This window comes from Patagioenas fasciata, chromosome 7 (genome assembly GCF_037038585.1).
Source record: "Patagioenas fasciata isolate bPatFas1 chromosome 7, bPatFas1.hap1, whole genome shotgun sequence".
Classification (NCBI taxonomy): domain Eukaryota; kingdom Metazoa; phylum Chordata; class Aves; order Columbiformes; family Columbidae; genus Patagioenas; species Patagioenas fasciata.
The window spans coordinates 20,026,036-20,053,271 of record NC_092526.1 but is presented as its reverse complement, the minus strand read 5'-3'; the positions used below and the strand labels follow the sequence as shown (position 1 = coordinate 20,053,271).

The 27,236-nt window shown below is 36.1% G+C and overlaps 1 protein-coding gene across 6 annotated transcripts in view; it reads right to left on the bottom strand.

Moving 5' to 3' along the window:
* The window catches only part of LOC136102885 (sodium channel protein type 2 subunit alpha), a 77,281-nt gene that overhangs the window by 35,475 nt on the left and 14,570 nt on the right, over positions 1-27,236 (bottom strand). Inside the window, exons 1-12 of one of the 6 annotated variants that reach the window (XM_065840330.2) lie at positions 22,040-22,126; positions 20,411-20,729; positions 17,185-17,302; positions 14,652-14,742; positions 12,783-12,911; positions 12,205-12,296; positions 10,835-11,107; positions 7,384-7,447; positions 6,675-6,816; positions 5,647-5,853; positions 3,993-4,283; positions 413-793 (exon numbers count right to left, since the gene is read on the bottom strand). In XM_065840330.2, coding sequence (XP_065696402.1) covers positions 413-793; positions 3,993-4,283; positions 5,647-5,853; positions 6,675-6,816; positions 7,384-7,447; positions 10,835-11,107; positions 12,205-12,296; positions 12,783-12,911; positions 14,652-14,742; positions 17,185-17,302; positions 20,411-20,677 — 2,055 coding nt within the window. In that variant the 5' untranslated portion in view covers positions 20,678-20,729; positions 22,040-22,126. Of the gene's footprint in view, positions 1-412; positions 794-3,992; positions 4,284-5,646; positions 5,854-6,674; positions 6,817-7,383; positions 7,448-10,834; positions 11,108-12,016; positions 12,109-12,204; positions 12,297-12,782; positions 12,912-14,651; positions 14,743-17,184; positions 17,303-20,410; positions 20,730-22,039; positions 22,127-27,236 lie in introns of those variants that run through there. The other 5 variants (XM_065840332.2, XM_065840329.2, XM_065840331.2 and 2 more) reach the window with 5 other exon arrangements.

Here is a 27,236-nt window from a genome sequence, read left to right as displayed (position 1 = left end):
TAAGTTGTCCTATCAGTGTCATATCAAAAGTTTATTATGTGGTCATTAAATACTCATTTAATATATTCCATTAAGTAAATATAACTGATTTATAGGATTTTTCATTATGATATCCTGTCTGATATACAAATACAGAATCTTCCAGTTAAGTCTTCAGTAAGCATAATGAATCAATGGGTATAAGACTACATATACTACATTTATTCAATGGTTTACTGTGCTATTCTGTTAATTCCCAGTAAATTAGCACATATTTTCAGGTTCTACTTTAGCTTATGGCTGGAATATATGAAAGAAGCATTCACAGCTTGTCCAGAAAGGAAATCATTCGCAAGTGACTAAATTTTGTAGAAACAGTGGCTGATGATACAGGGAAAGGACATCATGCCTGAGCTATTGCAGACTTCCTTACATTGCTAGCAGTGGCTGCTTTATCAATCATCACCTCTGGCAGAAGCTGTCCTGTAGGTGACGTCAGAGCTGGTGGCCCACCGACTAAAGACACAACTCCGTTGCAATCCACAGTGCTGTGCATCTTCCCATTTGCTGGAAGTGGAGGTACTGTCCTGGATGACCTGCTGGCCTGACTTATGTTGCTGTTGCGCCGTTCACCATGTCTATGAGGAACAAAGAGAGAATCTCTTCTGCTCTCATTGTCTTCAAAAGTGCTGTGCTCATCATCAGCAAAGTCATTTTCAGATCCTACATCCTTTGCTCGACCTCTGAAGCTGAAAAGACTTGTTCTGCTGTTGCGCCTTGGGGAAAACAGGGAGCCGCGAATGCTCAGCAAAGACTGTAGGCAAATAAAAACAATGATTATCACATGAAAATCCTTATAAATAGAATGCTATCATACAGGGGCAAAAGCCACAGTGTTAATATGTCTTAAAGGGTAAGGTCATCTACAAAGAAACAAACTGGTACAGCCCCCCTCCTCCACTCCCTTTTGGATAGTAAACAAAGAGCACATAAGTGACAGACAAAGACTAGTTCTTTTACTACTTTGGATATATGAAATCAATTGGTTTAATTAGAGTAAAAGAAACTGCTTGACAGAATTGTTTCCTCTGCCATTCTGCCTGTTTAGTACCAACTGTTCATAAAACGAGTAAGCACATCTAGACACTATTTAACCCAGGTTGGCATTAGTCTGACAGGCTGAGTAAATAAAATTTTAGGCAAATTTCCTGTCACTCAGTCTGCACACAGAGGTAGCTCCTGAATACTGTTTGAAAAACATACTTTTTTTTTTTTTTTCCAGATACTACTCACATAGGCCACAATAAGGTTTTTATTTCTTTTTTAGTGTCTTAGCTAACTGTATGTGCAAAGATATTCCTGTAATTTTGTACGAATAGTCTCACATGTCTTCATCAGTTTACTCATGTAAGTGCTCTGCTATGGGAGGATCTTTTCAGGATCAGAGTTAAAATAATACTCTAATCTTTCAAATAATTATACATGTTCTTAACTTTAATTCATGTCAGTGATTCTCTTGACTGACTAGCATTAGCATCTGATTTCACCCAAGACGTCTATGAACAGCAGAGATGATACATAACAAAGCAGTGTCTTTGTGTCTCTTTTACAACTTATCTTTATGGACCTGAGCCCCATTGTTCTGGGTACTGCAAAATGCAGAACAAAAAGGCACTCTGCAAAGAACTTATCATCTAAGTGTAACACAACAGATGGATACAAAAAGAGAAGGGAATACACGGAGGTAAAATCGATGGGTTTGATAAACAGTGGTCTTAGCTCACCTGAAGTCACTTCCCTGTCAAGCTTTCTGTAGGCAGCATGGTAAAAGAGAGTTTTAAAGAGGGATTTGAGGAAAGCAATGAAGTGTTCTGTGGAAACTCATGGGAGCTTCTTCCAAGCATGAGGGGCAGCATACCAGAAAGAGCTCAAAGAAACTAGTTTGAAAATTTAACAGGAGGTTATGGATGCTGGCATAGGTCAGTCAAAGCTGGGACTTGACTTGTTTACTGTGAGTAGACAAGGTGGGTTGGGAAGAACTTTAGGCACAGTATGTTTTATGGTATTAAAAATTATCTTTAGGTAGATACGATTCCTAGCAGATTAGGTAAAAGCAATGAGGTAGGTTAGTGCCCTTTGCAACAACATTCTTGATGAATACAGCAGTAATTGGGACATGGAAAGAGGTCCAAGTTAAAAATGATTCACAGTTGTGGGTCCAGAGTTTAAAAGAAAAAAAAAAAAAGGCAAAAGAAAGAGAGAGAAGGGAACTAGCAAAAGTCCTTGTGGAAATCCCTGACAAAACGGTCAAAGGGGTAAAAGGATCTTCTAAAGCACAACTAAACCAGGAGAACTGAAAGGGGATGAAATCATGAATGTTAGGAAGAATAAGTTTTCAAGAAGAACATAATGGTCAGATACATTAAAGGCAAGTGAAATGTCAAAGAAAATGGCAAAGATTAGATAGAAACCCAAGTTTTGTCTAGGAAAAGGTTATTAAAAACTGGTGAGTGGATTTTCTGTTGAGTGGCTAGAACCCAGAATGAAAAGGAACCAGGGTTGGAAAACCAGAGAGAGGAGGATTGCTAGACTGTCATAGTAAACAGCTGTAAATGAACTTGGAGATGAAAAGGTAAGAGAACAAAGTTGTATGAGGAATGCTTCATTTCTTACAACATGGATGAATTGAGCTGCAGTTGAATAAGGCTGCAGCTTGCATGAGGACACAAGCAACAATATGCACTTAAGGGATCAGATGGGTTTTCAACATGAAGTTGATGTAAATGGATATCCATGTGAAAATTTATATGAGACAGAATGAATCATGAACTAACTAAATTCAGCAATGAAGCATTACAGAGATAAGTTAGACAGGTAACAACATAAAATGTTGGCAGACCAAAGGAGGCTGGGGAGGAGGAAGGACGCAGTACTATTAAAAAAGGAAGTACATTAGGAAGTAAGTGGAAGGAGGAGTTAGCTTGGCAGAAATTGGAAGCTAGAAACACTATATTACCACCACAGTCTGGTCTAAGGAGGACAGTCCTTAATACGAGAATACTGGATGAAGAGCTCTGAGCTTCTAGGAGAATGGGAGCTGGAGAAAGTAATACATGAAGAGAATACGGATGCTCATGATGTATTTAGTGATGAAACAAGATTTCCAGACACAGTAAAAGAAGAGGATTTTAAATGAAGGCATTGGTTTAGTAGTAGTAGCAAAAATGAGGGAGAAAGCAAGTCATAAAGACCAGGGAGAATCAAGAAGGTGGGAATAAAAGGAAGAAGCATACTGAGGCACACAAAGGGGCAGAAAAAGGATAGAATAGATGTGGGATCTAGACTTGAAGTGCTAAGGGGAGAATTAGAGATGGGCAAATGAAGAGGAGCACTGAAAACTGTAGAAGGGATGACATAACAAAATTATTAAATAAAAGAAATATCTGGATGGGAGATGCAGATGGCACTCTGAGTCACTGGTGTTTCAATATAAGAGAACACATGCAAGGACAAATTGCCACAGATAATTCCATCTTCTTTAAGATAACACAATTAATGATCTCATATCAATTAATTTGTCAAATGCCATATGAACATTTATGCAATTTCTATTGCGTGTTTTGCATTCCAAATTTAGTACTTTTCTCTTTTAAAACAGAAAATTCCTTTGTCTGTGTGCACCAAATTTTGAAGCCATTGATCTATGATCATGCGGAACACATCCATCTTGATGGGGAGACAGGTCCATTTTCATTAAGAAACTTGAAATACAACTCATTTTAATTAATACACATTATTTTGATTTTTTACACCTAAATTCAGAATAAAAACAAAATCTCTCAAATTCTTACAGTTTCATCTTTGGCTGCAAGTATTAACATGGTCATACTTTTATTAAGGTATTCAAGAATCTATGGTATCTTTCGCAAGAATTGACCAAACTACTTTACAGGGTTTTGTTTATATGATGAGTAGACAGCAAAGGTGTTTAAGAGGTAATAATACTATGGTACCTGGTGTGGCGAAGAGAATCTCTTTTCATACGTCAGTCTATTCCCCTCAATGGAAAATCGGAAACCTTTTCTTTTGATGCTGTCCTCTGATTCAGATTTGTGAAATTCTTCGCCATCCTTCTCGTCACCTTCAGATTGTTCTTTTTGCTTTTTTTTCTTTCTTCTATTCCTCCTCTCTTTAGCACTCTTTGAGCTCAGTTTTGATGCCTCAGAAGAACTTTCGGAGAATCCACCTATTCCACCTACTCCACTATAATCTCTTGAGTCAGCTGCTGCAGCTGCTGCTGCTGCCTATATGTACAAGCACATATGCAATTTATGACATTTATACAAACATACACCACTCACTATTTTAAATTTATTGTCATTCCTAAAAAATAACACTTTTGATATTAAAGCAATGATCCCAATTTACTGAACCCAGCATTTCATAAGTATAATTTGTGAAATAGCACAGGAACCATAATTTGCCACTGCTCCATAAACCAGGGGTGAGAGCAGCCCAAGTCACCAGGCACCTGTTTTCAATGGAAGCAATATGTTGCAATAAATTTTTCACCAATGTAAAAGTAAGGAATCAAGTCTCAAACAACAAGAAAAAACCCTGTTAACAGGAAGCACAACTTTCTTACACCATTCTGAATTTTTGGATTTTGAATACTTTGTAGTCTATTAAGGATCTGGTGTAAAATTGTTTATCCCTGTTTTGCAAATCATAACCATAGATTTGAGCTGAACTGCAGGCTATTAGAGGCCTGTTACTGTTTGAAGTTTCAAACATTTGTGGAGTATTTGATTAACATTTAGTTACAAATTGTGGTAAAAAAAACCACAAACCAACTAACCAACCAAACAAAAGAATCCCTATTGCTGACTTTACTCCTGTGCTTACATGGAAGACATGGTTCAACTTCTGCTCTATGTGGCCACATGCCAAGCAGACATTTTCAATGATCCTATTAAAGATTTCAGAGTCTCCAAAAACTGAAAAGGAATTTCAAAGCAGTATGTAATCATGATGTCTGTACCACAGAAGTGTTTTCTCCAGTTTCTCCACTTTCTCCACTTTTTCCAGTTTTCTTTAAAACTAGAACACTATGGCTTTCTGCTGTGAGAGCTGGTGAAGTAGAAAAAGCCAAATGTTGCTGAAGCAAAAGATTTCTCCCAGAGCACCTATAGAATTTTTGCTTCTGTTAATTAAATAAGCAGAATTCCTGGGCTTTCCCCCGCACATCTCCATTTTACAGAATCACAGAATAGCTGCAGTTGGGAAGGAACCTCTGGAGGTCATTGTCTCCAACTCCCCAGCACAGACAGGGTCACCTGTTAGGACCATTTCCAGGTGGCTTTTGACTATTTCCAAGGATGGTGATTCCATAAGCACTCTGAGCAACTTGTTCAGTTTCTCAGTAAAAAAGTTAATTTCCATTTTAACTTTTCGGCTATCATTTTGGTCATAAATTAACAGGTTATCTCAAGCCAGCAGAAACAGTGCAATGGAAAACATTAAAAATTGTTTGCAGAACAATGGAATTTGTAAGATTGGAAGTAATATTTTATTAGGAGTAGGGCAGCAAAAGTATCTTCATATGTGGACATAAAGCATCCAATCATAATCATGAATGGAAGAAGGAATTTTACTTTGCAGGGATACCTGAGCTTCTTCCTGTTGCTTTTTCAGTTGTTCCAGCATTTGCTGAAATTCTGCTTCTTTCTGTTCTGCTTCTTCCATAGTTGCTTGATTCTGTTCTTCATAGGCCATGGCAACCACAGCCAGAATCAAGTTAATCAGGTAGAAAGAACCCAGAAAAATCACCAAAACAAAAAATATCATGTATGTTTTCCCAGCAGCACGGAGTGTCTGGGGAAAAAGAGATAATACACATTTTTAGTAGACTTTTAAATACTGTTGCATAATATGGTAGCATCTGTGTTATAATCTAAAAATATATTATGAAATTGCTTTGTGTTAGCACAAGATTATTTAGTTACTTTTTTCACATACAAATAGTATTATATACTGGATACATGTGCAAAAATCCAAGTTTTATGTCTACCATGGTCAAGGTAAATAAATTTCTGTAGCTTGGATACTTCAGAACTTCTACCAATGAGAATCTGTAGTAGCAGCTGATGCTCCCACTATATGTCTATATAGAAGCCTTTACGTCTAACAGTAGTGGGGCCGCTAACCAGCATCTTACCTTCTTGTCTCATCAGTCCCAAACTACAATGCCACAAACAGTGCAGTATACAAAATGTTATTCTGCACAACATCACTGTCCTGTTCAGGTTAATGATATGCGTAGTTCAGGGACGAGATATAACCTTTTCAAAGACAACAAATTTGTACAAGACTGCAAAAAAATTTAACTACCATCTACTTATTGCATGTTTGGGCAAGAAACTTTAACAACTTAAGTTCATTTACTCATTTGTGAAAAGAAACAATAACGCTTAACCCCCTTCATAAAATAGCAGCTATTCCTTATAATGTATTTGAGTAGCACATGGGAACCTAAATCATGAACAAGGCCCCTACTGTTTTACACAGCTTAGATTTATGAAATAAAAGATGATTTCTGTTCCAAAGGCCTTGGGGACACGTGAATGAAAATAACTATGCAACTACTATGTAATAATGGTATTGGTGATGGTGCTGTTATTTTAATAAGTCCTCACCAGCTGGTAAAGATTCTCCCAAAAGTCCTGAGTCATCAATCGAAACAGTGACAAGAATGCCCAACTGAATGTATCAAAACTTGTGTAGCCATAGTTGGGGTTTCTACCAGCTTTCACACATATATATCCTTCTGGACATTGACTACAAAAGAAGAGGAAATGCTATTTTTAACAACTACTCTAAATTACGATATGCTGTAGTAAATCACAAAATTGTTCAGGAGTACCAGTTACTAATGAAATTATGAACAAGTAAAATGTTATTCTACATACCTAAAATAAAAGTATATATATTATTGGTTTTCAGTTTTTAATTCCATTTCCTAATGATATTTCAATGCTTTAATAATATAACTAATAATAATCTACCCTTCCACACAATTTGTCATATCAACACATCTCCTCCAATACAAGAGAAGAATGTCAACTGGTATGGCTGATGATAAACATTTGTTAGCAAGCTGGCAGTAACATTTGTGCACATCGCATTCACGTGGTTACCTTTACAAAATTAGCCTAAGATGCTGAAGATAGTGCCTGTGTAAACTCAAATCACATAGATGGTTATATTTAGGTATAGCATCAATTGCAAAACATCAGTAATTGAAAATCTACAGTACAGTTGAAACTGAAGTTGCCACCTGACCTTCTCACAGTAGCTAATTATTTTTTATTGATGCATAATGAAAAATGATGACCATTTTCTTACCCTGCATCTGAGCTATTGCCACACAGCAGAGCATCATTTTGTCCTTCCAAGAAGTAGAAATGACCTGTTTTTTAAAAGAAATTAAAAAAAAAAAAGTGATGAGAAAGACTTCATTTATACCTAATGGAAACTGAGCAATGATACAGGTTTTTACACTTTAAATAAATAAGCAGAGCCACAGTTTAACTGCAATACATAATGATTAGGAATGAAAAAAAAAAGGCATGGAAAATACTGATTTGCCAGAAAAATGACTTTCCACGGAGTCTTGAAGTTGGCTTTTCTTTAGAAAATACAATAGAAGTTGTACAGCTAATCCTCAGTAACCTTCCCAAATAAGTAAGATGCAATAGGTGGATTACCAAATTATTTATTAATACATCAGCAAATGAGCGAACAAATACCAGAAAAACAAGACAAAGGATGAGGGCAATTCCATGCCTTTGTTCATGCATTCTGATATGCCATTTAGTGTTATTAATTTATAACTATTTATTACATACCATTTTGTTCAAATATTATTTGGAAAAGTACTGAAATTTTTGCAGCACAAAACTGGATCATAACTTGAGCAGCTGAAGGAAAAAACAAGCTTCTATTGTACATTACAGAAAATTACTACACAAAATTTCATAGCAGAGGAACGTACTTAAGTATCTATAAGAATTTGTCGAATAGGCTAACTATCAAAATGAAGTAAAATATAATTTAAAGAGACAGAAGTCTTAGAAGCCCCTGGCACATTCTTTCCTTTGTTCTGCTTTGAGGCAGAAAGGGAGAGCCAATTTGCCATCAATTCCTAGTTCAGGATTCTTATGGTAAAATGGGAATCTCTAGTGGAGATTTTTGGGTCAGGTGGCATATTAAGCTAAAGTTGCCAAAATTAGGTATGTTCTGGCTGTTCCCAGGAAGCAGATGGTTCCATGAGATTCACTGCCAGCTGGCATGGACTAGTTTAGCTGGCCTGAACTATTATAACTGAGGGTTAATGCTAAAGAGACAAGCTGAGAACTGCAACCAGTTCCTCTTGACTGCTTCTGTTCTGTCACCATCAGTATATGATAGACACACCATAAAATCTACTTATCTTAAAGAGAGAGAGAGATTATGTGCCTAACTTACGCATCTGCAAACTATTACCAGATGTAAGAAAACAGTGGATTTTCAGACATTCCAGTGCTCACATAGTCATGCACTGTGGGAGATCTAACCTCTACTTAAAAAGTTTAAAAAGTTTAAAGATGCAGATAGGCACCAAGCTGGATTTGTGAAATTGCCTGTGGGCCTAATTCACATTCTGACATGGCATAGCTCCTCCTCTGGAAAGCAAGGGATCCAGTTAAACTATCCAGTCAGCTCAACTGTCAGCCTACTATTTTGGAAAACATTTAAATAATATTTTTTTCAACACAAAGATGACAATGATAAAGTAATAAAAATAGTCAACATGAATTTATAAAAAAATGCCATATGTAAAATTATTCCTGTCTCCTGCCAACTTAAATAACAGGACAACAGTCATGAGTACAAGTCCTACATGACACTTTCATAAACAAATAAAGGAGATATGTTCTGGCTGGAATCATCACAAAATACTTGAAAAACCAACATCCTCAGAGAGCAGTTGCCAGGGGCCCAATGTCATAGGGGCATCCTTCTGATGATCTTCCAGGGATCCGTGTTACACATAGTTTTCATTACAAATTTCATTACCAACTCAAGACATGAAATAATAGGAAAAAAAAATGCATAAAGTATTCTGAAGACATTAAGCTAGGAGAGAAGATGACTGGAATTTAGAATGACCTTTGCAAACTGATAAGCTGGTCCGAAAGCAATTGGATTTGTTTCAACAAAGACAAGTGGAAAATGCTACAGTTGACAAGGCAAAATCAAATACGTAAATACAAAGCAGACAGGATCTGGCCACAGCTACTGCTGTGCAAAAAGATGCAGCGACTGTCATGAACTGCAAGTTAACTGTGAATCAACAATACGATGCTGATATAAAAATTATGTAATTTTGAGATGTGTTATAGGAATATTCCAGATGAGGCAATTATTTCCAATTTGTACATTTATTAGAGAAGGAACTACCAGATTTGAGCATCTCATTAAAAAAAAAAAATCATCCAAACAAAAAAGAAAAACCAAAATCCCAGACTAATTGAAGAGTCCAAAAAAAGAAGAAAAAAAAAGTGAAAATAGGTATAGAAAATGCAAAACAGAAAATAGGTTTGCTTGGTTTAGAGAAGACCAGAAATAAAGAATATAACAGTTTTAAAAACATCCTGAAGACTAATACAAATGCATCTATGATTATCTTATTTCTAACTCCACAGGAGAAGTAGTATTATAGTCAATCTTACATTAGGAAAATTTAGATCAGATATTTAGGAAGAAGTTCCTATTTGTGTGACGTAGTACCAGAAGCAGCTAAAGGGGAATGGAATGGAATCTGATTTTCAGATGTTTTTAAGAATAGGTTATCATCCCAAACCTTCTCCAAGATGACAACTGTGATACTATAATACAAGTATGCTGAGACGATAAGTATATGAGATTATAAGGCAATGAGACTCGGATCCAAAAGCATTCAGCTGTTAAACTGAGGTTTCCTGGCTTTCAGGGGTACGATCATCACTTACAGCCTTTATACAGAGTTTATAAAAAGACTGAGATTATGCCTAATTATAAAATTAAACCTCTAAATACATGAAAATAAATAGGAGAGACTGAAGCTATTTACCATTGTGAAAGACAGAATAGAAATATGCTATAGATACGTTGAGAGTAGCTCCATCTGAATTTTAAAACTTTTTTTGTTAACACAGTAGTGACATTATTAAATAAAATGGTGAAAATACTGTATTATGAGGTACAAAGGAGACCAAAACGCTCATTTCTTGATTTTCCACTATAAGCAACAAATTAAAAGATACATAATATGGAATCTAGTTCTTATTTTACTAGAATAAGAAGCATGGCAGAAATTACCAGTACTCTTCTAAAGGCATGTCTGTGCTGTGCACAGAAGTATGGTGCAGTGACACTCAACAAGTTCCAGAAGAAACAGTGCAGCTGCATCTACGTGACATGTTCAAATGCGGATTTATGATACTGGGCATTATCTCGCGCTAATGTAGTTATACGATTTCAGATCCCATATTGGGACTGTCACACTATTTCAGGAGACTCGAAGAATTGCTTTGTGCTGCAATGCAAATTTACTCGAAAAGTCATATTCAGGAAAAGGTAAAAAGATATTTTGGTACAAAGTACAATAATATATTAAACTACATTATGACTGTTCTTTTATTTACTTCACAAAAAGGATGCTTTTATTTCTCTTGGCCAGATTACACTGTTTTAATTGCAATGGAAAGATACTGATACTTTTGTATCTGTTTTAAAAAATTCCAGAAAATCAATGCAGTAGATTAACTCTTACTTCTGTCTTCGATGTACTCATCCCAGTTAAATGTTGTCATTGTTGTATTAATAAATGTACCATTTTCACCTATAGAGCTATTAAAGTAGGAAATAACGGTTGTTTCAAAAGTAGAATTGTCTGGAGGCCACTGCAGGCATTTATTCCTCAAGTTGCCCATGAAGAGCTGCAGCCCTATCAGTGCAAATACACTCAGGCAAAACACGGTCAGGATCATAACATCCGAGAGCTTCTTCACAGACTGAATCAGGGCTCCCACAATAGTCTTTAGGCCTGCAAAGAGAAGATATTTTTATTATGATGCTAAACAGACACTAAACACACACACAAATCATGTGATTTTTCCTGACAAGATAAAGATTTCATGCAAAATGACAACAGAGTCTAATATTGGTGATACAATAATTTTAATGAAAAGCCTTATTACTTGTGAAGATGAATGAAGAGATGTAAGTTTATGCTTATTCTGTGATGTACAAAACCAAAAAGTAGATAATACCAAACACACTGTTTATGCCCAAACAAGTGATTTTATTATTCATGCTAGATCTCAACCCTACATAGAAAAGCATCATTTGCTTTTGCTGATGCTTCTTGCCCAAACCTTTCTTATATGAATGTTTTAAAAAGTATTCTGCATTAGCAAACCCATCGTAAAGACACTATAAGTGCATATTTGAATGATATCCTCATAATAATCTTCTTACAATATAAGAGGGGTGATGGTTTGGAGAAGAAAGACATCTTTAAAACAATACCCCATGCATGGCCCATGCTATCTTTTAGAGCTCAATCCTTTTATACATGACTTAAAACTGAATTAAGTTGCTATGTAAAGTGCCTGCAATAAATGGTAAAATTTGCATCAGTATGAAAGCTCAAAATTAACTTATATTTAAAACATGTAAAGGAAAGCTTGATGTCATAAGATGCAAATCACATTGGCTGCTTTCTGCAAATATCTCATGCAAGTATTTGTTAAACTCAAAGGCTGATTTTTTTAAAAAAAGAAAATACAACTAATAGAAAAAAAGCAAGAATCAATTTAAATAAAATTACATTTCTTGATTCCTGCTTTTATATTTTGTTAACTGTGTGTAGCAAACAAGGCGTATGGTTTAAAAACGTGAGTACAGCCTTTGTGGAACAAAAGTCAGCCTCAGTGTTTAACCTAGCTCTCACCTGGAATGACTGATATTGTTTTCAAAGCTCGGAGAACTCTGAATGTTCTCAACGCTGAGACATTGCCCAGGTCCACAAACTCTGTCACATATCTGTAATAGGGGAGTTCACACACAAACACAATGACAGCACACAAATAACAGTTGGAGATACGAGGGGCCTAACACCTTACACCAACTCCTTCTTACCTGGAATTACAGAAATAGTTTTCAAAGCTCTCAATACTCTGAAAGTTCGAAGAGCTGAAACATTGCCTAGGTTTACAAATTCTGTTACATACCTGTAGGATTAAATCACAGTTACTCAGAATTGAGGCAGATTTTATCCTATTTGTTTGGGTCTTTGATCAAGACCTCTTCACCATACACTGTATTTGGCCTGTTTTATAAATACTCTTCTGACCATAAAATAAAATTAAGTTTTATCGAAATAAAACACACTGGCTTGATGTTTGAAACCTAATTTGGTTAGCTTATAGCTGGAAGTCAAAAGAATTCCTTTAATTCTGGTATGCAGAGAGAAGACAGGATATGAACAGCTCAGGCTGATGGCATTCACAATCTTAACGGGCTGGCACACCATGCTGGCCTCTGCAGCACATGCTTAGTTAGAAATACTAAAATGTGTAAAAGAGGTAGAAGAAACATATTGAAACCGCAGGAAGTCCAGGCTCCAAATGTTCTGGCTGATAAAATATGAGGCAATTTTTAGTCACTAATTTCACGCTATCAGAAAGATTAAGAAAAAAAAAAAGTAGAAGACTTACGCAAATGTAATGACAGTGAAATCGAGCCAGTTCCATGGGTCTCGCAGAAATGTAAAATCTTCTAAACAGAAGCCCCTTGCAAGAATTTTAATAAGTGATTCAAAGGTATAAATTCCGGTGAATGTGTATCTGAGGAAAATGTGCAAGACAGAGTTTATAGACACGCATACATGTTAGCCTTACATATTATGCTCTGTAGTTGCTTTATTCTCATTTTCTTTTCTCTAAGTGGCATAAGAATGGAATGCAAGCTACAACAAACTCTAAACATCTGTAGAATTTATACCATAAGGAAGCAGGAATCAAATTTTGATTATGATAATAATAAATGACAACCCATAGCTTAAATTCAAATTCTATACTCTGTAACAATGAGACAGTTATAAAATTCCCGGTTACTTCATTAGTGCATGTTTATGTCCAATCTGAATTGATGTTATAACAAAACACACAGATTAGGTTAGGATTTCAGAAATTACTTCCGGACTAAAAATTTCTTTCTTTAATATTATTTTTATGCTGAAATTTTGTTTAGTATCATGAGCTGGCAATGTGCCAATCCTCATCAGCCCTCATTGATTTTGTTACAGAGTAGGTGTATTCACCTTGAGCAAGACATGCATAGTACTGGAGTGAAAGGGGTGTTTTCTGATGCAAAATCCCATGCAAGAACAACCAAAAATATCTACAAATGCCAATAAATGTCAGCTACTCATTTTGACTAAAAAATGTGGTTGAAATGTAAAATGTAAAAATATTTAATTCTGGCATTCTGGGTCATTTTAATTTTCTATCTCCAACTGATATAGTCTTCAAAATTAGTTTTATTTATATCTTTAATGGAAAAGAATTCAAATCAAACTGCTTAAAAGGCTTGAACTGGTTTTCAGACTTGAGCCAATCTGAAACCAGCCTTCCAATGTGAATTTTTTCAGTTCAATTACTAAACCAAAAATTTATTTCCTGTACAACCTTACTCAAGAGATGAGAAGGACTTCTGTTGTACACCTAAATGGCACAATATAATGACATGAAGAAATATTCAAGCTAGCTATCTTCATTAATAAATATTTACTATATTTTAGACATCCAGAATACATATATGTTCATATTGAACTAAAAATGAGAATCCCTCTACTGACTTAGCCCTATGATTTCACTTGTTATTACTGAAGATTAAATAGTACATATCATTCAAAGCAGTTAAGAATGAAGAAGAAGCAGAAGAATAAAATGCTAATGCAAAAATGAAGCATCACGAAGAGCAGTGTTTCACATTGTGATCTACAGCCTTGGAGCTCTCACAACATATGCACAACTTGTATATCAGCACCAAGTAGTTGGCATCATATTGGACCTTTTCTCTTCCTATGGGAAGAAGAACCAACCACTTAAACACTGTTTTTAATAGCTAATTTTTCATACAAGCTTTCCATTGTTAGATTGTCTCTGGTAAAGGCAAGCTGCGCTATGGTGATCATAGCCACCCATCAGACGAGCCTTTTAGATGTAATGGTTACTGCAACAGAGATGGAAGTGTGTATTTCCCTGCCCCCTTGTACAGATATAACGTAGAATGAAGTGGAAAGTATCTAGTGTTTTTGCATGTTCAGAAGACTAGCTTCTCTTCTTACATTCCCCATCTAGTATTGCAAACAGTGGATGGGCATTGAACAACTTATAATGAAGAAAGTTTTGTAAAATATATGTATTTAATACCACACAGAAGAAACAAGCATCAAAATAACTGTTGAAAGGATATGCCAACAAGGTATCTGCTGCTAGTGGATGCCATCCTAAAATAAAATAGTTTACAGCAGTTTATTTCAGATTACTGAATATTATTCAAAGAAAATCCATTTAACTTACTCTACATTCTTTGTCCAGTCTGGAGGGTTACTCATGGTCATAAATACACAGTTGGTCAAAATAGTGCACATGATAAGCATGCTGAATAATGTAGGTCAAGAGTTAAGGAATGTAAGCCAGAAAATCTCATAAAAAGAGTATCAAATAACACCCTGCTTTGGCAGATTTCCACCATCAGGAGCTATTTATCCCTCCACTGCTCTGTTAGCATTCAGGGAAAAGCCCTGAATATGTTAAAGCTTTCATAGTCACTGCTTTAGAGCTAAAAGAGAACAACCACATACTAAAATTAGAAAATCTGAGAGATATTTAAAACAAAAACAACACTTAATTTTAAGAAAACCTTAGAAGATCTTTTTATTTTGAACAAAACCATAGAAGTTTGAAGTAGTAGCTTCTAATTTAGTGGAATAACACAAAAAGCATTTTTTTGGATGATCTAGACAAATCTGATCTACTTCATGCATGCAAAACAGTGAAAAATACATTTTCTTCACTTCTTTTATGTTTCACCATAAAATTTGTCATGTTTCAACATTTTTGCTTATCATTATAATACATATATCAAAAACTAGTTATCACACATTAGGAGAGAGCATAAGAAAATTTTAGGGAGATAATTATTTTATTACTATTTTCTTTGTATTATAGAAGGCTTTTGCAAAATAAATGTTGGAGGGGCAGGAACACACATCATATTCACAAAAAGAAATCTAAAAGGAATTCCAGAATAGGTCCAAGCCTTAAATAACTTCATTGATTTTTAACAGGAATGCTCTGGACCTACAACCTTTCACTCTCATGACTGATGACATTCTTCTTATAGATGAAAATCCAAATGCCAAAATGAAAACCAAGCACATGATGCACAAAGTGTCCACATGATGGCACCATCAGCTAAAACTAGAAAGAGGACAAAGCCTGATTTTGAGGAGAGTTTTATTTAGGTTCTGTACCTAAAATGCATGTTCACTCCATCCTCCTTCATAGAAGTCCTAGTATAGGGGGGTGGGAAATACTGCGAGGTTCCCCTCACCAGGTTTTCTTTGCAATTCTACGTTAATGAAAAAAAACCTTTAAGCAACAGTAAATACCTCTGCCTTCTGAACTGTCAAACAACTGTGGCATTACACTCAACAATCCTTTGGGTTTTCTCCACAGTAAATATATTTCAAATCCTTTATTCAGAATCAAGCTTCTTGCTATATAATTCAGATATGAGCAGAGTAGAAAATAAAGAAATTTATTTTAAATACCATAAAAATAACGTGTTATAAGAGTGTTTCACAAGCCTATACTTTTTGCAGGTTTTCAAAATCCTTTTTGATGAAATGTCCTCTCAGAGTTGCAAATCCTCACTATCCACCACTTCCCACAATTTTCAAGAATCTTTTTAACATTCTGACTTTGGTGACTTGCTCTTCATCACCACCTCAGTCCCATGATCTTCCATTATTCCATATAATTGAATAATGCTCTATAACATGCTACGGAGTGTCAGATGATTGACAAATAATTATTTGTATTGACACCTGTAGCAAGGAAATTTAAAACAGGCTATGACTGATTCTGAAGTCATTTGTAGGCTACCCATTGACAACACTCAACACATAACAACCATTGCAGTGTAGTGTTACACAAAACTGCTTTCAGTGTGCTTATGTTAGACTCTTGTAAAATGTAAGCATGCAAACATTCGCATTTGTTCCTTCAGTAAGCAGACTTGCTGAAATCAATGCACCCATTGCTCATATCAGCATTTGGGATCAGAGCAGTGGGATGCCTACTATAGTCAGCTATCAAAACACTGAAAAAGACAAAATAATAGATAAGTCATTATGACCATTTAACTTTGTTATTCTCTATCTGCAAGGTGGAAATCTCACAACCTACTTGATGACTGAAATGAAAACATCTACAGGATTACTAGTGCATAACACAATAACAATCGAGATATAAAATGGACAGGTGAGATACATAGAGGACTGAGAATGTATAATAAAACAAGAAACCTAAGCTGTTTTATCAACCTATCCTTCTGCAATTGTGATCTGAATCATAAAAGGAATAATGAAACCGTATTTTCACTAAATGTTTACACAAGCACAAACCTGGGATCAAAGATTTGATTTTTAACACAAAGTGTCACTGAAGAACTGAAAGTATTTTCTGCAATATATCTGCAGTTTATGATACATGTGGAGGAGGGGAAAAGATGAAAAAAACATGTGATGATTATAGGGAAAATAAGAGAGAAAGGAAAAATAGTTGGAGGAAGAATAAAGACACAGGAATAAATTGTAAAGGACAACAATTGGTTGTCTGGCTTCTGACAGTGCTATATTAAGACCCAGTAATGATCACAAATGTAAAAAGGGAATAAGAAAAAGAAGAGAAGACAGAAATAGTAGAGAAATTATGAACAAAGCACTACAGATCATATTGAGCCTGGGACATGTGCCAGAGAATGGTTTAAATACCAAGTACCATCTCATTTGCTGCAGTTTCAGACTAATCACTTTAAAAGGATATGAATGTACCAAAATCTTAATAGCTATTTTTCTAAGAGGATTGAAAGGAGTTAACATGTACAGGGCAGAGGTGGCACTGAATCGGAATATTGCCTTCCCTTTATTCAATACTATAAAGGTCTGAAAAAAAAGAAACACAGAATGAAAAATAGCATTTAACAATACCAAGTTTCAAACAAATTACAAGTTCAAACCCAGAATCATTTTCATTTCGTCATTAATCGTATTTGGTCAAACGCTTCTTCCATTTCCACATCCCCCAGAACCACAATCCTCTTGTCCAGTTCATACATACTAGAATCCAGCCAAATTACTATAAATATAATTGCATGAAAACCTTTGAATAAATTTCTTTAGAAATCATAAGTAATCCTCATATTGCCAGCTAGCAAACAAAGAAATGTATATAAGGTACAAACATGCTTAATATTTGAAGAATGAGCATACTTTTTGTACCTTATAATATATACACTGAAGAACGTACCTTTGGAAAAAAAAAAAAAATGAGAGCCATTAAAACTTTAACATTTCCTGACTCAAGCAACCAGCATTAATTATCACATCAACGTACTAAGACAATAGTACTACAAAGTGATCTAAATTTTAAGAGTGATCTTCATGAAAATAAGGAAATTCAGAGTGTTCAATAACCAGTTTTTCAACATAACGCTCATGTACTGGATAGTTTCTGCTGTACTCTGAGAAAAGAAGAACATATTGCTTCCCTTTTCAGTTATTTCTTGTGAGAGTTTCACACCTGCAATTCTATTTTTCTTACGTCAGGCTTTACTTTTACTTAATACAGAATTCGATAATCCATGTATTTTCACCATCTCTCCACGGTTTCAGCTATAACTCAAGCATACTGCCAACATTTTTAAAAGTATAGTTTTCTTAAAACCTGGGAAATAAAGAATAAAGCCTTTATCTAACATGCAGTAAGTTTTTTAATTGGTTAGATTTCCATGCACTTGGGGAAATTCCTCTCAATTTCAATCATCTCTTCTTTGTACACATGGGTGAAAGTTCATGCTCATTGAAGGTAAGTGGATCTAGCCAGCATTGTGGCAGCCCTAAAAAGCCCAAAGGGAACACGAGCTGTGCAAACCTGGAGCGCTGCCAGCAGCCATGATCAGCCTCGGCTGGAATCAGAGGGCAGCATTTGCAAAGATTACGCTCTGCTCTCAGGGCAGGTGTGCCAAGTGCAGTGGCTGAAATCCTGAAAACACAATACCTCTCCCTGCCTGAATTCTTAAATTTTCTCTCTTCCAAACTGAACATATTTGCATTCCCAGATACACATTAATTCTCAAGACATACCTTGGTAATTTACTGTAAAGGAGAAAGGATTGGTCTGTAATTTACTAACTTTGCTACCATTGCTTTTCAACTCTATTACTATCCTTCCTGAAGTTCAAGAAAATATGCACTCAAATCAGAGTTTTTCATGTTTTCTGTTCCCTTTACTCTGACAAAATCTCTGATGAAGCATCATTTGTGTGATGCTGAGTCATCAAGACATATTTAAAAATTAAAATAAAGCCTGACCTAAACAAGGATGTTCAAAGGTATGCAAAGACCACCAAGAAAAATAATAGGAGAAATTATTGCAACACACGTGTAATTTGGAGTCTTACATCTCCTAGTAGAAACTATTCTGCTTTTTGAAAAGATTGACACAACTGCCATGCTTTCTTAACAAAGAACAAGCAATTCAACAGGATTTTACTTCAGGTCCACACTTAACTGCAGAATTACTATTCTAGTTTCCAAACCATGATAATATATGTGCTAACTTTAGGATTTCCAGCACCGAATTTAGATTTTTACTACTGCAGAACTGGGAAAGTAGGAAGGAAAGGGATCAGCACTGTAACCCAAATTCCATTTGCCTTGCTTCCAGACTTCAACAGAGTAAATCACTTGAGTAATGGGAGCAGAACGCAGCATTTAATTGAAATTTTTTTTTTTTTTTCAAATTTAGCTCATGATTCTCCATAGCATGAATTAAGTTTTAGAAATTCTGCAAAGAACACCTAAGCTACAACTAGTTTTTTAAAAGCTGTTCAGTTTATCACATTAGTTTATCACAGTATGCCTGTACTGTTATTTTTTATTTTTTCAAGGTATTAGTGATGATGCATGCCCCTCATTCCTGAAGGAATTATCTTCATTTGTATTTTTTTACTTAGTTGGACTCTTAACAATTCTTGGAGGTTTCCTTCCATTTTGTTTGAAGTAATGTGTGTTTTGTTTGTTTGTTTAAATTCCCATGTTTTTATTCACTCGCCAATTTCCACAGGAAAGAAAAGAAAGCAGAAGAAAAAAATGTGAAGACAGAAATACTGGTAATTTCTTCTTTCCTGGTAGAATAATGATGGTGCAATACATATGATGCCAAAATCTGAGGGACAGGAATTCTGGAGGAAACCCAAGGCCATCTGGTCAAAAGTCTGAAGTTCAGCACTTTTGTGCTTGGCCACAACAGTTGCCGTTACTTTAAACAAAAAGAAAATATGTGGGTTTATATTTTTTTAAAATGAACATCTCTATAAAATATATATTTTTTTTATTATGTAACATTCTGTCAACACTTTAAGAGGAATTCCTACCTTGTCTTTATTTATGTCCCTCTTTTAAGCCTCTCCTCTTTGGTAACAATTATGGAACAATATAAATCTGAATATGAAAAATCTGTCACCCGAACTATCTAAGTCAGATATATGATGCCTCTGTGGAGTGCAAAATGGAAGAGGATGATCTTAAGCATATCCTGAGAAATTACCTTTACGTACCTCGAGATACTTCCCAGCAACAAGAGAATGCAACCTAGGCCTTCCACATGACAGTGCAGGAAGCTATTGAGGTGACCAGCTACCTGAAACATGGATTTCACAGTGCAGATCTGCTCCTTTCACGTCTATGACACAGCAATTAATAGAATAATAATTCTAAAGATAACCCCTGTACTACTGTTTCAATTGTCTTGTGTGTAAAATCCTGCAAGTTACAAATGTTAGTAAAATATAAACCTAAATGTATCTTTACCAACAGACCAGCTTGACAAACTTCTGTTCTTACAAGTGAGATTTTTGCCAATGAAATCAGCTGCTGAGGGAATGTATTAGGTATAAAGACTGAGTCCAAGATACTGGAAATACTGTCTGTGAGAGGGTTTCCTGTATGTTAATCTTCTTAAAGTTTGATAGAAATATACAACGCACTCACTTTTTTATTGATATAATATGGATCCAGGTCTTCCAACGGCTCGGACACCATTCCTGGAGGTATGTCGCCGTAGATAAATGGTAGTGTCTTTCCTGCCTCCAAGTCACTATTTGGCTTTGGGCCATCTTCATCATCATCATCTTTGCGTTCTTGTTTGGATTTTTTAGCTTTTTCTTCATTGATACGCTGCTCAATAGCTGCAAGTGATTCTCTTGTGAAATAGCGGAAGCTCTCAGGTCCTGGTGGTACCAGCACTGATTGTGCCATCTTTTCATCCTGCACCTCTTAATTACTGTTTAGCCTCTCTCATAAAAAAGTGCTAAAAATATAAAAAACACAGAAAAAATTTAGAGCAAGACAAATAGCTACAAGCAATGTAGACGGTATAATAAACAAAGTCACATACAATACAATAACATCTTCTTGCCTTTATCAAGGGTAATGCTATCCGTTTCAGTGAATAAAGTAGCAGGCATTTTCCACCACATTCAGTGTGAGGAATCAACAGTGTTGAAATGTTTCTGGTTTGGTCTTGAGAAGTGAGACTCCAGACAATCCACCTGCTAATTACCCTGAAAGCTACGCTTCGGACTGACCCTCCCCGTAGCCATACGGACCAGAAATGACTCCTAGAATCCACTACTGCCATGTAAGGTCAGCGGGACCAGCTAAAGCAATGTGAGATGCTCTTTCTCTTTGGGTACAAATACGCCACTTTTGCAGAGCTGCCAGCTCAGGAAACAAGATTCACACACAAGCACCTGTATTCAGATCCCCTGCCAGGCAACACACTGTGCACTGGAGGAATTGCTGAATTAAACAAAAATTATCTTTAATCATTACATACTGCACTTAGATCTTTCACATCTGATACCATGTCAATTGTATATACTTCTCTCAATTTTCACCACCAAGTGCAGAACCATCCCTTCTTAATGTCTCCCTACAGCTCTTTTAAAAATAACAAGTGGAAAATATTCCCAATGCATATACTTTGATCTGAAATAATAAAATGGACTGCCACTATAACCTTCAAGAATTTCTCAAGTCCTCCTCCTGAGTAAGCACATTAAAAACATATTATAGCAAATGCAATTAAAAAAATAACTTCTGAGTAAGACAATATAACCAAGAAACAATTCTCAAATTAAAATGATACAGTAGTTGGAATACAATCAGCACAATCCTATTTTACTGTCTTGCTAAATACACATACTCCAGCACAGCTGCAACAAATACATATATATGAAGCCTGCTAAATAAACTGCAACAAGATGCTTTCACCTCCTTTGCAACCATATGCACACAGCCATTTACACCCACACAGAGATGCACACGCATCCCAACTCCTGCAGGTTTCCCTATGAACATGCTCTTCCACTGCGGGCAAATGCACTGGGTACATTCTGTCATGGATGGGCTGTAGCAAACTGGTGCTGTAAGCTGCACTAACTAGTAGCAACAGAAGGGTTAATTAGGAAAATGAAAGTGATCCTGCTGTGGAATCTTGTTAGATTTTATTAGTTTACAGAGGGGGAAAAAAAAAAAAAAAAGGGAAAAAAAAAAAAAAAAAGAAGACAGCATAATCCTGTTTAAATACCGCAGGAAAGAATTTAAAAAAATCATTACCAGTGAAGAATCTTGCACTTATGTGGGTTTGGAATGGCACCAAGGAAGACTGCAGCTAAAATTCCATCATGTCTTTTCCTTTTTTCTTTTTTTTTCCTTAGGAAAAAAGAAAAAAAGAAAAACCTACAGACCACACCTAACTTCCTGCTGAAGGATCCTGGTTACTGAAGTCAAATATAGCATTTCCTGTGCGAGCCTACCGAGTGCCACAACTCCTTCTGCCACTAGATGGTACTGACATACATCCATAAGTTCTCATCAGACACGGTAAAGAATTTTCGCATGCTCAAACACTTGCTTCAACTGAGACCCTGCGACTAAAATACATGATTTTATATAACCACACAGGTCTCAGGATTCTCAAAAATTCTTATGAATATATAACAGCTACTGCTGATGAGACCATAGCTGTTAAAACTGTGAAGGTGACACTGAAAGAAAGTAGGAGGGATAGCAAAGTAAAAGAAATAGAAAAACGGACTTTGCACAGTGTGCAACCAAAGCAGTTGCTGAGACTGGATTATTGACAGTCTGGATTATTTTAAACTATAGCTTGTATCAGTTTTCTAAAATAAATTTATACAACATGTCTGCTGTGTACTATTTCTAAATGCGGGAAAGCCAGAAAAGAGAGGGAAGGACGGCAGCTCTGGGTGTGCACTGCAGTGTGGATTCCTGCACTGAACGCCCCACTGGAGCAGGACAGGAGACGAGATGCTGATGAGCGCTGTCAGTCCTTCCCAGGAGGCAAATCAGTACGACATCATATTTGGGCACCACTACACCTAAATGCCACCCTACTTCTTTGCGCTCTCCTACTTTCTCTGGATTTTCTGTGCTTACTGATCGTCATACATTTTCTCCCGCTGCACTAGTATCACCTTCTTGGCCTCCTTCTTTCCCCATCCTCAACCTTCTGCCCTTCATTCCTTCTCTCACATATACCCAAATCTTTTTCAAACTTTCCAAGCGACACATTACTGTATCTACAGATTCAGACCTCCAGGCAGTCATTTACTTCTGTCCCTCTGCCATCTCCTTTCCTTCAGCTGCAGAGGACTAAAGCAGCTGTGGAAACTAATAAAAAGCAGAGTCACTATAAAGTGAGAAAGGTTAGAGAAGGGAAGAATATAGTAGGCAAAGAAACACCACTGTGACTTCGAAAAAAGGACAACAAAGAGACAGACAAATATTTATAATTTGGTTCTTTGGTAATTGTGGTGAGAGAATTATCAAAATGGTGGTTTTGAAACCTTCAGCCACTAAGAAAAAATGTGTCACATGAGAACCAGATCAGAAGTATTGATTTGGTTTTGAATCATGTAAACATTATACAATATTTTAAAATAACTTTAAAGGCCTTTTTAGAAAAGTCTTTTATTTGCTAGGGTTTTCACAAACAATTCAATGAAATCAATAGAAATTTTTCAAATAATTCCATGTAACCATTTTTTTTTGTTGTTAAAAAGCTTTGGATGAAAACTTCTGGCTGGCTCTAATTAGGATTGTGGTTTACTTGGAGCGGCTCTGCAGTCTCAAAATAAGAGGATTACGAGACAGCACAGATTCACAGAAGGAATAAATGAGCTTCTAACTACAAAAGTATTTTGATTATTTATATGTGTGGAAATGTACATATGTGTTTGTGCAGCTGCTTATGAAAGTTACAGTAAACTAAGTAACTTAAAAGTGGGTCTAATTCGTACAATATGGAAAAAGAAGTGAGATTCATTCTGCTGTTAATGGTATATTAAGTTAAAGTGTATGGTTATTTGTTTCTTATCGTAAGGGTCTGAAATCACCTGAGATCTCAATTTGATTTCCACCAGTGCTATCCAACCTACATACGTACTGTTAGGAAGCACAGTGAAAAGTCAAGTCAAAAAGGAAATAGCTACTGGGACATTGTATCCCTTTGTCTTAGATGCTTTTGTCTACAGTCTTACTAGGCAGTAAGGTGAAAAGAACAAGTATTTTAGAGAGACAGAACAGGCAGGAAATACAATATGATCTTTGCAGTCTCAAAGACAAATTTATATGCTACTAAAGAGGAGAATTCAGTAGTACATCTAGAGAAGCTAGTAACAACTCTTAAAATATATTAAAATTATTAGATACTACATAGCTAGAGGAAATGTAATAGATAAAATTAGTAGAGACAGGAAAATGATCAAATCAAATAGTAAATATCAATCAAAACCCAATCCAACATAACCTACATTTAAAAACTATTGTTCAAACATGGTCAAAATTTACTTAAAATACAAACACGTAATAATCTGGTAATAGGTAACTTCTGACTGCTGTCTAGCTTCCTACCTACAGCCACGGGTACATTTTATGAATAATTTAATCACCAGTGGTATCCACCTTCCCACTACTATGGCACATCTGAAAGCTTGAAAGTGGCCTTTGTCTTTTAATCATTTGACAGAACACTCATGGCCCATATAAAGGGTAGAGTTGAGGAAGTACTGTGTCATATGTAAAGAAACTCTACATGAGGGTGAATGATTTTTGACAGGACAGAACTGAGAGAAACTTCTGAGTTTTTTTCCTGGCTGTTTAGGAGCCCTTCATCTACAGACAATCCTGATTACATTACCAGCTTCTCAGAAATCCATAAAAATTAACTGCCTTCGTTCAATGTTGAAGCAGAGTATCGAAATGCACAAGTGGCAACTTGCCGTCATTCTGTGGTTCTGTGATCCTTCCACTCTGCAGCTGTGTGTTCCTGTACTATATTAGAATTGTCCCTAAGTGCACGACTTTTCATTTATAGTTCTGAATCTCATCTCATTCCAGTAACACCACTCATCAAACTCATCTAGTCCTTTCTCTGTAACAGCTTGCTTGTTCTTTGACAATGCCTCCCAACTTTGTGATAGGAGCAAATTACATTGGCTTATTTCCACTTTCCTTGCTGAAACAATTAATTGAATTTTATATAAAATCCATCCCAAAATTACAATGGTGACGAGCAACTTTGACCAAAGTGTAGGTTACACTGTGTGTAGCTGTAGCTTGCAAAATCTGTTAATATTGCTCTAAGACTTTTAATCTTAAAAAGACCTTTAATCTTAAAAAAAACCCCTGAAGTTTATGCTCCAAAATGGAATCATATTTTTTGCATTTAAGCAGCAAAACAGGTAGAAGAAGAAAAAGGGAGTTTTTTCTTCTTGTAAATCGTATAAATTTAATCAAATATATTGAATCCGAAGACATTCCTGTCACCTCTTCTCCTCATGCTACCTAAAACACTTACTATGCTACTAAATTATTCGTGGTGATCCAGATGACTGAAAAACAGGTTTGCAACCTTTGCAGATGACATGAAACTGGGAGGGCTACAGGTAAACAGAAGGACAGTATTAGAATTTTAAATGTCCTGACAAATAACAAAATAGTCTCAAAAAATGATGCAATTCAAGAGATACAAGTCTTACATTGTATATTTAGGCAAGAATAAATAACTGAAAAATTACAGGAAGAGGAACAAAACCCCACCAACAGCTTGCAGGAAAAGATCTAGAGTACTTACTAGTATTTACTGCATCACAAACCAAGCATGAGTGAAAACGGTTAGTCTTGCAAAAAAAAAAGGCAAGTATCACAGAATCGCAGAATGTTAGGGTGTTAGGGATTGGAAGGGACCTTGGGTACTTGGATTTATAAACTTGTGGACTGATCTTTTACCATTCCAGTTGAAAGTTGAAGCAGCATATCCAACTTGGGTACTACATTTCAAAAAATATGGGAGCCACCTGGAAAGAGTTTAGACCACAGCAACAAAAATGTAACTTATAAGAAAACATCCAAGGAATTGTGGGATTTGAGTTCTTTCTGTCTTAGTTTTACATTGAAAAGATTGGTGGAAGATGCGATGACAGTCTTTATATGTCTAGAAAGCTCCTCCAAAGAGGAGGAATTTGTTCTCTTTTTATCTGGCATAACACGCAAACAGGTTGTGGGGGATGTGCAGCAAGAGGGATATGTTAGGAAAAACCTTTTGCCTGTGAAAATAGAGAATGAACAGAGTAGACACACCACAATCATTCCAGGGCTTTAAGAAAGACTACGCCTTGTAAAAAGAAAGATCAGCGATGAGTATGACATTTGTAGCAAAACTGATCAGGATGAGAATCAAGAAACTTGTAAGAGGCCCTCACTATTTCAGGGTCTTAATAAGTGTAGGTTTCTCACTGTTTTGTGTTGCTCCATCTGTTATGTTTTTCCCAAGGCCTTGAGGGAGCGAGAGCTTATTGTTTATATACCAGAGAAGCAAAAAAGTGGGTTTGATTTCAGTCACTGTTGGCTGAGAAAGTTCTTGAAGAATCAGTGGGGTGGATAGAAAAAAGTGACAAAGACAGAAAAGTCCCAAGGACTTCTTTACAGAGAAAGAAATGAGGGCATCGAAGGAAGCAATAGTGTGGAATAGGAGAGATCTGCCCCCAGTTTTTCTTTACTCACCCTTCTCTCCTTCCAGTGTTTTCCTTTTCCCCTAGCCTAACAAAGAGAAATTAAAACAATCAAGTTTAGAAAAGCTATTTCACAGCCCATTCTCTTACTTGCATCTTACATCACTGCTATTCCTATACATGGGTAAAATAAATGCTGGGAAAAACTGTGTTCTGTCTCAAAGGGCTATTGCCCATGTGGATGTGCCAGCACCCCACAGCACTGCATGAAAGATTTTATAAAGTGACTGCACTGTCTGAAGATGGAAGGTTTATAGCTGGTGAAGTATCTCTGCTAAGACTGCAACTCCACTGCTGAAATTAGAGGATGGCATATAAAAATCAATTTTTCTATGCTTGTAGTTAGTGTGTTTCATACTATGCTGCACTGTATGTTCATCAGTCAGAGTTCTGACACAGGTCTCTTCATATAGTATCTACGTGCCAAATTGTGAGATTTGAACAGCAGCTGCTTCTGTTCAACATTTTTTTTCCAAATGGCTCTTAGAAGAACTATATAAAATACAGCTTCCTACATGTTGTCCAACATTTTAAATGGATGTGTAACTAGCAAGTCACCTTTGAAAATGCAGTTTCTGAAAACCTTAAACCAGTATGAGATGGTGCCATGAGAAGGGACAGCCCCATTCTCCACCTGCTCATTACCACTGTCCTGGCTTGAGCACCTCTGCACCTTTGCATTGTAGCCAGATCAGCTCACTGATCCAGCTGAAAACTAC